The 12591-nt window shown below is 40.8% G+C and overlaps 2 protein-coding genes across 9 annotated transcripts in view; one reads left to right on the top strand and one right to left on the bottom strand.

Moving 5' to 3' along the window:
- The window catches only part of RTF2 (replication termination factor 2), a 63066-nt gene that overhangs the window by 28865 nt on the left and 21610 nt on the right, over positions 1-12591 (top strand). The gene's annotated exons all lie outside the window — the stretch shown is intronic.
- LOC310709050 (beta-1,3-galactosyl-O-glycosyl-glycoprotein beta-1,6-N-acetylglucosaminyltransferase 7-like) overlaps positions 1-12591 on the bottom strand; it is a 35311-nt gene that overhangs the window by 12853 nt on the left and 9867 nt on the right. For 2 of the 8 annotated variants that reach the window (XR_014527297.1, XR_014527299.1), the window contains exons 2-6: positions 8480-8643; positions 7921-8054; positions 5689-6727; positions 4110-4687; positions 1681-3095 (exon numbers count right to left, since the gene is read on the bottom strand). Coding sequence is in view for 4 of the 8 variants with exons in the window: in XM_083508176.1 (XP_083364302.1) it covers positions 2866-3095; positions 4110-4205; positions 5689-6667 (1305 nt within the window). In the remaining 4 variants the exon portion in view is untranslated. Of the gene's footprint in view, positions 1-1680; positions 3239-3369; positions 4688-5688; positions 6728-7920; positions 8055-8479; positions 9752-12591 lie in introns of those variants that run through there. The other 6 variants (XM_083508176.1, XM_083508175.1, XR_014527298.1 and 3 more) reach the window with 5 other exon arrangements.

Below are 12591 nucleotides of genomic sequence, written 5' to 3'. Positions count from 1 at the left end.
GGGTGAGGCGCATCCTTCCTGTGGCTGCTTTTTATTTTTCTAGATCCTGTTTATGAACACTCTGTTAAGTGGCTGAAAGCAAAATGTTTGTCTGGCATATATTCCTTTTTGCCCATCATTACGGCAGTGATCAAGTGCAGCGTTAGTAGAAATTATCTGGCTTCTGAGTCACATCCAGATTCCTTTCTCTCATCCTATACCATGTATATAAAAGAGCTTTGCATTTCAGCTTTCAGCAGTTCCCAATAAATATAATTTGCATGTTCAGCTTGCAAGTCTGAATTAGGGCTGAGGTGGATAGGAAGATAGATCTAAAAGGGACAAGTGTTTGCTTCCATTGACACAAGACTTAGTTCATACCTAAAATGAAGCCTGTCTCTGTGAAAGCAGGCCTCATCATAGGATTTTTTTTCACATATAAGCAAGTTTTTGTGAAACACTTATAGCTATAATGGGGTTAAAATGTTTGAGTAATCTTTTTTCTGAACCTTCTTTGTTAAATAATGTCTTTTTAGGCTCGTTTCCAAACTTTTCATCTTCTGCTTAAAATATAAGGACAATAAAACTAGCAGTCAGCTAGCTTCAGCGGAATGAGATGGTAGAATAGACTTGCAACACTTGAGATTGCAGGTGACAGAGGGTTTAACAATTTTTGAACACAGGCCTATATCCAGCACAGAGTTAAGCATGCTTAAACAGTGGGCCGAAGGGGGAAAAGCCGGGTGGTGGTGGTTAGAAATACATTGTTACAGATTTAGAATTAGTGAATGTTAGAAATTAGTAAAGTGGTAGAATGTAGATAATATTTGGAGTATTGAAGGGAAGATGCCGGGCCAGGAGGAAAAAATTTAGGCTGAGCTTCCTTTCCAGGCCAGGGCCTCACCTCGGATATTTATTTATTTTTACCTGTTAAATTTATACACTGCCTCCATTAAAAAATCGCAGGGCAGTTCACAGAATAGAGGCCATGAGCATGACAAAAGGTGTTGATGGCTCATCACAGAGAAATCCAGAGGTTCCCAAGATTACGCTGAGCAAGGGTGTGGGTTACAGGGAAAATGTCACCTTTTAAAACTAGGCTTGGCAAACAGGCAGAAGGGGAGGAATTGCTTGGCAAGAGGTGTTCGGGGAACAAGGAGGAGGAAGTAGGGAGAACTCAATGTGGGTGCTTTGGCAGGCTGGCACAGAGGCAGAGAGATGTCTTGGAATCAGATGTGGCACTGCTGTGGGGAGCAGTTCCTTCTTGAGATGTATTGCTCTGACCTCTCTCCAAAGTAGAGCCAGGTGTAAATATGCGTTGATAAACCATATTTATTAAAGACATGACAGTCTCTGCTGTGTGTTGATTCCCAGCGGAAACATGACCCTGGGTAAGCAGCCAGAACCCCCTAGAATCGTTAAGAAATTAAGGATTTAAAATTATACTTGTTATTTGTGTGTAGTGTCGGTTTGTAGTTGTTTATGTTTTTGTGTTTGTCTAAAAAAAATGTGAAAACCCTAATAAAAATTTTATAAAAAACAACAACAGAACCCCCTACAATCTCGCTGCTGCTCGGCAGATTCTGGGGATGGCACACAACCTTTGCAACAATATATTGTGACTTGATGAGATTCGTTCATATCTGGTAAGGCTTTACTCAGTGGCTTGTGAGCAGTCAGTTATGGAGCACATGCACCACCTGCATTGCTAGAGCATTTTATTATATAAAATTCAGAGAGGTAAAACATTAAAGTGTGGAAATAAACTGTTTTTCAGTGCTTCAAAAATAATCTCCCTTTCTCTTACAAGTGAAACAATAGGTCACTTTTCACACACTTTTATTAACAGTAAAAAAAATTGTTTTGTGACCTTTGGGCCTTGTATCTGACCTTTGGGCCTTCTGTTGACCATCCCTGTTCTAACATGTTCATCTTAAATTAAAACAACAACAACAAGCATTCAGATACAAATCTCTGTCCTGAAAACCACAAGCACACACGCAAACAAAAACAGATCCATGCATTTAGTACAGGGTGTTTTTTTTTTTACCTGACATTAGAAAACTTGCAGCCATCACAGTTATAATTAAATTTGGTTTCAAAATCTTAGGCAATAATTAATTTAATAGTTTATAAAATTACCTTCTCCCTGTAAGCCGTCTTGTAAACTTTCACTTCAAAACATATATAATGTCTGGCATTCAATTGAAATAATTGAATGTTTTTGTTCAGTGCCATCTGTTCCTTCACTGCCGCTTTCTTTTCAGTAAACGGGCTTAATTCTTCCTTCCGTCTGAATCAAGGCATATGGTGCACTGAATTTCAGCTTTTACCACAGATTCTTCACTTAGCTGCAGGATGGTGGTAGACTGTATATACACTGGTTGCTTCTCTAGTTAATGTGCAACTTGATTTTTTGAGGAGTGGGGGCAAATTCAGGGCAGTCCTAATCCCTTGAGCACCACTGCTGGATGGGGTGCAAATTTGTCAGGGAGAGCCTCTGCTGCTGTGGAGGTCCCTGCTGTGTGCCTTCCAGAAGCTACCGCTGGTGGTGGTGCTTGTATTGAAATACTGCTGAACATTTAAAATTTTTGTTCCTTGATTTTCATCAAAGGAATATTTAATTGAACACAGTGTTGATTAACATTGCTGCCCTATTTCGGGATGGTGATAGTAGTCTGGAGAAATCAGTATTGGTAGAGTCACTGGATTCAGAACACATTGTCTCTTCTTTCTGTTAAAAGATGTTTTCCGTTTTTACGCCCTCAGAGATAGAACATGCTACTGTATTGCACAGATTCCATAACTGATATGTGCTTTGGAATGTATACTTTTTCCTCTTTTTTTTTTTTTTGTTCTTCTTTGTCCTCCAAATATTTGCAATGGTTATTTCAGTTGTTCTGCTTCACGTTGAAATGTATGTTCTTGCAAATACCAGTGTGCTTCCAGTGGGACTTCAGCCTGCTGGAGTACCTTACGCCTATAATGCCTCTCCATGCAATCCATCACAAGTGGATAGGTTGCCGGCTCAAATTTGTTGGCGAACAAGTAGGGAGATTCATGGATCCACTTTAAGTCCCCAAGACCATACACACAAATGTCTCTGACATAATGGCCTGCAAAAGCAAAATAGCAAATTGACAACCCCAGATTGCATGCAACACAGAAAGGGAAATATGTGGTGGACATTTTACATTAGAGGTGGGGAAAGGCAGTTCTGTTGTTTAAGCAAGGTCCCACTAAACCAGGCATAGGCAAACTCGGCCCTCCAGATGTTTTGGGACTACAATCCGCATCATCCCTGACCACTGGTCCTGTTAGCTATGGATGATGGGAGTTGTAGTGCCAAAACATCTGGAGGGCCGAGTTTGCCTTATGCCTGCACTAAACCCTAGGATTCCTTTTTTTTTTTAAACCACATTTGCTTTTGATCCTGCACAAATACTATCTCTCTGAACACGATCAACAAAGGACTTCTTAGACGTGCAGTATCCATCATAAATGCATCCAGGTCTGTTTCAAAATTAATGCAGATCTTTAAGGAATAAATGAACCCTTTTTCTTATTCACAAACCATGTTTTTCTTAGGTGCAAGCTAAATAAGTTTGGTACTGTATTAAGGTTAGTTTGTCAGATTAGGAATGGGACCCAGGTTAAAATCCCCACCTAGCCATGAAGCTCACTTGAGGTGAGTTGTGATGATAAACTGAGGGGGTGATGATCGTGTATGCTACCCTGAGCGCCATCACTGAAAGCTGTGGGATATAAATAAACACATTGCTGTAAAATTGCTACTGGATTCTCAGCCCATTATATCTGTTCCTACATATGTCAGTGCATGTTGCTTTTTTAAAAAATGCTTTGTGAATGAATATTGAAGTACGTATTGGAAACCAATTACAGGAAAGGAGTGACAGTTATCCAGTAGAAGCAACTCATCCCTTCACCGGCTGTAGTTTTATCAGCTCTGTTGCTGCACAGCCTCCATTTCCTCAGTGGGGAGTCTGCTGCTCAACTTGAGTCTGCTGCTCAACTTGCAGGTTTCCAAATGCATGGAAGTTGTGCTTTCTTTGTGTTTGGCAGATGGCTGTCCCAGGGGATGTGTGCTGTGTGCAGTTTATTATATTTACCTTTGCAACCGTTGTGGCTTTTCCCTTCTTGATCTCTCCACTTGATAGCACGTATGTTTCCTTCCCACTGTGCATCTGGTGTTGCACCTGGAGCATCTAACAACCAAATTGAAAGCAACATTAGCTGTTATTTTGTTTGCATTCATAGGCCACCTCTCAGTATTGTTACTCCCAAGGGGTGGCTAGCAATCCCGAGCTTTTCTGGACTGGGGGTTCCTCTTCTATTTGCAGTTCCAATATTTCCTCATCCCATGAGATACACTAAATATTCAGCAATCATAGCTCTCTTTAGAAAAGCACTGCGTTTTGTTCTGAAAGGTGGTGGTAGTGCAGGAGTCCTTCATCGCTATGTCAAAATTCAGTGATGCAAGTCCCAACATCTGGAGAGGCCTCTGAAAAATTCTGCCCAATATGAACTTGCATGGTTCAGGGGTGCCAATTATTCTCCATTAGAGCACCACATGTTCCAGAAAGATGTGATCGTGCCTGATGTAGGGAAACTGCTTCAGCATAGGACTGTGGCATAACACCCTTTATAATTCCCCATTGCTTGCAAGGAGCAGCCTGCCAGGAGCTCTCTAAGGAAAAGAAGGAAAGAGAGCTTAGAAGGCTGTAGATACTACTAGAATGAATTCTACTGACTCTGCTATTCCTGGCAGGCAGATAGGAGATGCTGTTGAGAGAGCTTGCATGAGTGAGACCTTTAATTCCAGTCTCATGCTCATACTTCTAAATCTACGACTGCGGACCCTCATATGGGACAATTCCACCAACCTAGAAAGGGGGTGTCCCACTTAACCAAGGTTTGGGCCTCCCCATTTAGCCTGTGAGCAGTTTTGTCACAGGCCATGCCCATACGTTCTACACCCGTTGGCCTATGTGACACCAGATGTGTAGCAGGTAAAGAATGCAACTAGATAGAGGGTTTATGGGCACCACCAGTCAGCTGATACCCAGTACTTTCATAGTGCTGGGTGTGGTGCTTTGCAAGCCTCAACACTCAGTTGATAAGCCTTTGGAGACAGAATTGATTTTCAAACCACATGGGCAAAAAATTGGTTGCCTGCCACCATTGTGCTGAAACTTGGCCTATCATCTGGATCTAGTTCCTCCTTATTCCTGTTATAAACATTGCCTAGAACACCTAGTATCATAACAGTTTGTGGAATTGGTAAACCCTATATCAATACCGAGTGGTTTTACGGTGTTGTTTTTCTGTTTAAAGGTAAAAGAGGCCTGATTTCTATTTTTAAAATATACATTCAGATAGGTCCTAAGGATTGGAAAAAAAATCTGCTTTTCCTGCCTATAGTTTTTTATAAAAACAAAAAACACAAGAACAACAACCAATGGGTTGTGTGGAGTCAGGAAAAGCCCCTTAAAAATTAGGATTTTTTTTTTCATTTCGTACCTGGCAAGTTGACATCACATTTCAGTGTTGAAAACTGTTGGTTTAATATTTGCTCAATACTGAAAGGGTCAAATGATGGGGAAATAGCTTAGGGAAGCTGAACTCACTGGCTCCTGGACTTGAATATTCAAGACTTGGAAACAGTGTTCAGTATAAATAGCTGCTTACCTGGTAGGCGGTTGAGGGTGACCCAGTAGTGCTCATCCGGACTATAGGTATCCCTTGACCATTCAAGCAAATCTCTTGCACGTGTATCAGTCAGTATAAACTCTACAAATTCTCTTGTGAGTACATAGTAGGCACCCCCAAAATAAATAGTCAAATTATGGGGAGGTTCACTTTTCACATTCTTCGTTGGATACACATAAGATTTTTCTGAATGCACATATTCTTTGTAACTCACATGTGTCCGGTATTTCATATGAGGCGGTTGAACAATTCCTGGGGTCATATTTTTACCATTCCATTTGCTTTTGATGTACTGCATAAGTTCCTTATTAGTTTTGATGGGATAATCCTGGCCACAAAGATTAATAACATAATTCCATTGATTTTTTGAATGAATCAAGTCCTTCATACAGTTGATATCGGCTTGTAATCTGGAAAATCCTGCATAGACAACATTCTCTGTCCTCGAAGCGATAAAAATATTTTCAAAGCAGTTAACCAGGGTTTGCACAGCCGACTTGTAATCCTTTGATGATTTTTTGTCAATGTGTATACAGTAAACATTCTGAGGCACATAAATGGCTCTGAGTAATTTTATAAACATGTCCAGCTCCTTGTGAATGGTGATGATGTACGCGAAGGAGAAGTTGCCTTCTTCTTCTGACAGAGGACTTGTGATGAAGTGAAGTCTCTTCTGAAGTGTCGAGCAGTTGCAAGGCGTCTGTATGCAGGTAGACATTTCTTGCCTGCGGATAACCTGCTGGCACAAGTGGCCAATTTGAGGAGCAGCATCTTTCCCATCAAAGAGGGCCGAGCAAAGCTCATCGGGGTAATCGCCACACTCTGCTAATTCTGGGAGGAATTTTTGCTCATCGCCTTCCTTGGGGATTGTATTCCTTATGTAGACGAAAGCACAGATGATAATGCAACCCACGATGCATATAAAAAAGCCTGATTTTGCTGTCTCAAGTAGGTTCATCTTCTGCACTCCAGTTGTTTTGTTCTTACCATTGTTCAGTGAAACAGCGTTCAGTTGTACCTGTGAGGGGGAGAAAGGAAAAAAGTGTTTCGTTACCTTCACCCTGATGACGTGTTCATTCTGTTAGAGGCAACCAGGACTGAACTTGTGGTGAAAATTTTGTTTCCTGAAGACAGGCTTAATTGTGGCTTAAGCTTCTGCAGTTGGCTGTAGGTTTTCGTTGAAGCAATTTTCAGTTTTTGTTCCTGGTAAAACGAGACATGGTGGTGGCAGGTGTGGTTTTTACCAAGTCCATTCTATTGATATCAGCTCAGCAATTCTACAGTTTCTTTAGGCTGAATATACCTTGTTCCTGGAAGGGTGGAGACAGGGTTTAAGTCTGAGAAAAAATGCAATGTCTAATCTTTTAAAACCAGGATCCAAAGAGCTATTTAGTTGCATCTAGCTCTTTTAATTTGTTAATTATTATTTTTTTGTATCCACACCCCCTCCCCGCCTGCCCTTTGTGCAATTGCTTTTGCAACTTCCCTGGGTTTACCGTTCAGTATTTTGAGGGGTGGGAGCATAGTTGCTGGCTTGAGAAACACAATGCAAAGTCCTGTTGCTTATGTGGGTCTAGATGAACAATTGTCTGGATCCTGGCAGTGATTTATAATTTTTTTTAGCATGCATGCTATCATATATATCAGGCATGTCCAACCCTTCGATCGCAGGGGTGTTCCTGGTCGATCGCGGGACTAATTAACCCCCCCCCAAAAAGCTCAACAACTTTGGTTAGTACCCCCAAAAAGCTCGAAAACCCTTGGCAATAACAATGGGTATATCACTGCCAGGTTTTTTTATACTGGGAGTAGATCGCAGTCTCTTGAAAATGGACGTGCCTGATATGTATGATTCACTATCCCTTTACTTAAATGGGTTTTTCTCGAAGAAGAGTAGGGATCTTCTGTTCTAGTAATACAACCAATACATTACCACTTTTACAGCAATTTGTCACTGCAGAAAAGGCCACACTGTTGCCACTGTTGTAACAAAGTTTAAATTAAAACACTTTTATTATTTACATTTTATTAGCACTAAGCGTGCTTTTGAATGCAGTTTATAAAATGAAAATCAGTGTGTTTAACACACTTCAGTGTTCTCCTAGGTAAAACATTCTAACCGTAGCAACATTGTTTTGCCTTGCTGTACTATGTAAGTTTGATGCTTCCAGACCTATTTTAGCAAAATTGTTTACTATTTCACATGTTTACCTTTCTGAATGTGGTCTTACACAAACTTGACGTCGTTGTCACATCCTATGCCTCTCAGCACAGTGGTATGTTTTCTTGCAGCTCAGAAGTCAAGTCTCTGTCCTTGAACTCTTAGATGCTGGATATATGCAGTACTAGAGGGGAAAAAATATTTAGCAGAAGGAGCAGTCCGTTGAAATGCTTTGTGACCCTAAATAGGCGGTCAGGCAGTATGGATTTCACCATGTTTTTCCAGGTTTGAAAACTTTATTCAGTAGAAATAATGCCAATATGTGGAATCAAAAATATCATGTGGTTGCTATTTTGTCCAGCACTGATGATAATTTGAATTCCTCCTATGTGATCAACAGCCAGCACAGCAAAATCTTTAGATTATATTTTTTTATTTAGCTGGTGTTGTGTTTTTTTTTTGTAATATCTAAGCTTTAGTTTTAATCAGTTACACTTATTCAACCTGCATACATATTCTGACTGCAAGCTTTCAAGGGACAACATGCAAAACAAAAATGAAACACATTCTGAAGGCACTCGCAGAAGAAATGCAACTCATTTCCCTTACCCGTCTATCCTGGTCTTCAAGTCAGAAGAGCGTCCTTTCCCCCGATTCATTGTGCTGATGAAATCCTTTCTGTGTAGTGCTAGATGGAAGATGCATCCATTTTGCTGCTTACTCCTGTCTCTGCCTTAGTCACACTGCTCTTCTGCGGTGCTGCCTGTGCGGGCCTAAGAAAAACATCAGGAATAGTAGTCCCAGCAGAATAGCGTTTGCTTGGAGGCTCAGAGGGGATTGGCTTACTGTGTAAACATACACATGGAAGCAGTCCGGCGTATTCTTAATGCAAGCCTCATGCGTCCACTGAATCTGCAAAGGTTCAGTTCTCGCATCAGGTTTTGGATGATGTGAGGAAGGAGGGGGAAGAAGGGGGGGAGGAGGGAGTCTTTGAAAGGTGGGCGCAAAGTTTTCTCAGCAAAACAGAATCACGCTTGCTCTGAGGTTGCAGTCTGCTGCCAAGTGACTAACGGAGCCAAGAATAGATTAGCATAATGGACATTATGTACCCTGTTGTGAGGGTTACGAGTGTGTTTAAGGGGTGTTACAGTAGGGAAGCTCTGGCTGTGTCACAAAGCCAGAAAGGCTGTGCTACGGTGGATGAGCGGTTTTTTAAAAAAGGGAGTTGAAAATCGCTCTGGATTAGGCAGACCTACGGCTGATGTTGTAACAACACTGCCACCGGGAAGTGCGTGAGCAGAGCATTGGGGGTCAGCAAGTCCCTACAGTTCACGAAAGGCTTTAAAAGCCTCTGCACATGTAAACATCACTGGAAAGAAATTTGCATCCTTGAGATCCACCCTGCCTACCGAGACAGACTGAAGCCACTTGCATTTGGAACTGACATTTCCCTGCTATAAGAGGCTAGGTAGGAGGAGAGCCAGCACCGGCTGTATTCAAGGTCAGGTTGTGGCAGGACAAACAAAATGTGACTCCAGACACGTTTGACAGGAAGTGTCACCAGGACATCACGCTACAGCATTTCACAGATGGAAATAGGGATGTTAAACGCAGTATAAGGAGTCTCTCTAGGAGTATATTGCATTTTAAAACGGGGTTTCAGAGTTTTTAGGGGTTTTTGAATGTCTTATGTAGATTTTTCAGTTTCATTGTTCTGTATGGGACAATGACAATAAAGATATTGTATCGTATTGTTCTTCCCTGCTTGCCATGCCACTGTTTCGAACACAAAGTATTACTGCCAGAGCAACAGCATCAAAAACAGATTGCTAAAGACTCTTCTCCACCTGCCGGTGTCTCTGTTCTGCAGATATTTCAAAGTAAAGGTTTTGTTCTTTTGAGTAGAGATGCTAGGAAAACAACATTGTCCTAATAATATGTCGTCTGCAATTCAGAAAGAAGCAAAAGAGGAAACAGCCCTAGCAGCACTGATGATGCTTTAGTGTCAGTACATTTGGGTTGATGTGCATTTGCACTAGAATTTTTTCTGAGGCTGCATGTTGTGTATCCTGCCATGGTGTGACTTTAAATGTAGTTTTCCTGGCCCTCCTCATAAGCTCCTCCTTCTTTTTATGTTCCCCTTTGAGTGGCTTTTCCTAATTGTCTCACACCCATTATATATCCAGTCGTTGATCATTGCAGGTGAAGGCTTCCTGCAAGTACCATCTTATTAGGTGGTCTCCACACAATATAGGAATCAGGCCTTTAGTATGGTGGTACCAACCCTTTGGAATTCCCTCCGGTTAAATATTAGGTACCCTCACTGTTATCTTTTCAGTACCTACAGAAGACCCTCCTCTTTCAACAAGTCTTTTTAGTAGATACCTTTTCTAGAATTGGAATTGTTTTCAGATATTTTAGTTGTTTTGTTACTTGTGTGTTTGCCACCCTGGACTCTTTAGGGAGGATATAAAGGCAATTAATAATGCCATTTAGTTTTTCTTTACAAGTGATTTCAGTGCACCTTAAAGTGCACCAAATTTATTACAACGTAGCTTTCATGGACCACCACAGACAGAAGTCCATGCAAACTAATGTCATAATAAATGTGTTAGGCTTATAAAAGTGCTATTCAGACTAGACCCTCTGAAATCATTGCACAAATACTCTGAGTATAACTTAGTTGCATAAATCTTTATGTATACAAAGGAAGCTCTTGCTTTTGCTGTAATGCTCTTAACACAGTTAACACAGAATTTTAAACCGTCTAATTGATAAAGAGGATGATTCCTGTGCTGGATCCAAAGAGGAGGGGCAACAGAAACAGGATGGTTCTGGCTAGTTATTTAACTTCTAGAAACTTAATGAAACAATGCATACAAAATTAAAGGTATCCCTGAAATCATACCTACCCCTTGAAAAATAGAGACAACATTTCGCCAACAATAGATATGGTGGAGGGATTATCTATCAGATTTCACCTAGAGCAGGCACGTCCAACTTCCAAGAGACTGCGATCTACTCCCACTATAAAAAACTGGCAGTGATCTACCCATCAAAGTTGTTGAGCTATTTGGGTGGAGGATGAGCCAAAGTTGTTGAGCTTTTCTTTGGGGGGGGGGCATCGGGGTCCCAAGAACATCCAGGATCGACCAGAGACACCCCGTGATTGACTGGTAGATCGTGATCGACCTGTTGGACGCCCCTGACCTAGAGTTTTGCAATATCCACCATCTTTACTCTGTTTTTCAATCTCTGATTATCATGTTGTAGAAACTTCACTACTATCAAAGAGCATTTTCCTTTTTTTATATATAACATTTGAGTATACAATTGAAGCATATTTTGAGACTTCCTTTTCCTTATTAGCTATTTAGAGGGATTCGTGGGCCGAATCTCATAGGATAATGGAACGACACCTGTGTTCAGTTTGTGCCGCAAAGGCACAACAGAGCTGCTGATGGAATTGGAGCAGATAGAGGTACTTGGAAGTAAACCTTTACAGACCCTGAGTAAAGTACAGCCATTCCTTTCTTACTAACTGCTGCAAGCTTGAGAAAAGTTATTTTGTAATGGTGATGTGTGTATTAATGTTTAATGAGGAGGGGGCCAAAGCTCAGTGGTCAAGCCTGTGCATTGTATGCCATTGGTCACTGGTTCATTCATCAGCGCCTTCACTTCAGGGTTTCAGATAACTACTTCAACTGTTTTTGAAGAGCTACTGTCATTCAAAGTAAACACTACTGTGCTAGATGGAAGCTGTTGTGAGACTCATACAATCTGTAGCTCTGTCAATGATAGATCGTCACCATATCCAGATTTACTTTCCCGCTTCTTAAAGTATGCATAATGAGTCTCGGGATTAGTTCTCACATTGCATTTTTCCTAAATACATTGTGTGAAATTTCATGTGTAGATTGTCACTTGCCTTTTGTTGCATATACTTCGCAGCATATACACAGTGGCTCAGTTCAGACATAATGCCAAACCATGGTTTGGTGCACAGTCTCTCATACAGGCTCCCCTTTCTCTCTCTCTCTCTCTCTATATATATATATATATTAAACATCTTTGGCCAGTGTTATGTCAAATCGTTGATAGTGCCTCACCTCCAAATCAGAGTTTGCAATAAAATAAAATAAAATTTTAAATTTGTGTTTGCAAATCATAGTTTGGGAGCACTTAATGTGGTTCAAATGTTCTAGTATGTAGAAATTTTTACTGGAATACTTGTAAACTTTTAAAGATAGCAGCATCTACTTACTTGTGCTGTTTGCATTTAACAAGAAAAAAGTAAAGGTATTGAAAACTGTTGACACAAAATTAGGAACCCAAAGAATTGTGGTTGATGTGCAGACTCACATACTTGCTAGAAATAATCACTTGAAAAGCATTAATTACAACTTGGAAACTGCCGCACTTCCCTCCTATTTTATTTGCAGTTAGGTAACCTATTCATTGTTACAAGTGAACATACAAAACTGATTATTTTTCCACAGAAAAATGAAGCACGAATTTCCCCCCAGGAAATTTCCCACCCCATATCACAGGCCCACAGATGTGGTCCTAAGTTGCCAAACCATAGTTCATCATTTCATCTGAGCCCATGTTAGGTGCATTGAGAAACCATGGTTTATGGCAAGTTCCCAGCATCCGTGTACACAATAAAAGGCATGTGTTGAAGATTTCATACTGTTTGCTCCATGTGAAGTGGCACTAAC

This window comes from Podarcis liolepis, assembly GCF_965112155.1.
Source record: "Podarcis liolepis genome assembly, chromosome: 6".
In the NCBI taxonomy this organism is placed as follows: Eukaryota; Metazoa; Chordata; class Lepidosauria; order Squamata; family Lacertidae; genus Podarcis; species Podarcis liolepis.
This window is presented reverse-complemented; position numbering and strand designations above follow the sequence as displayed.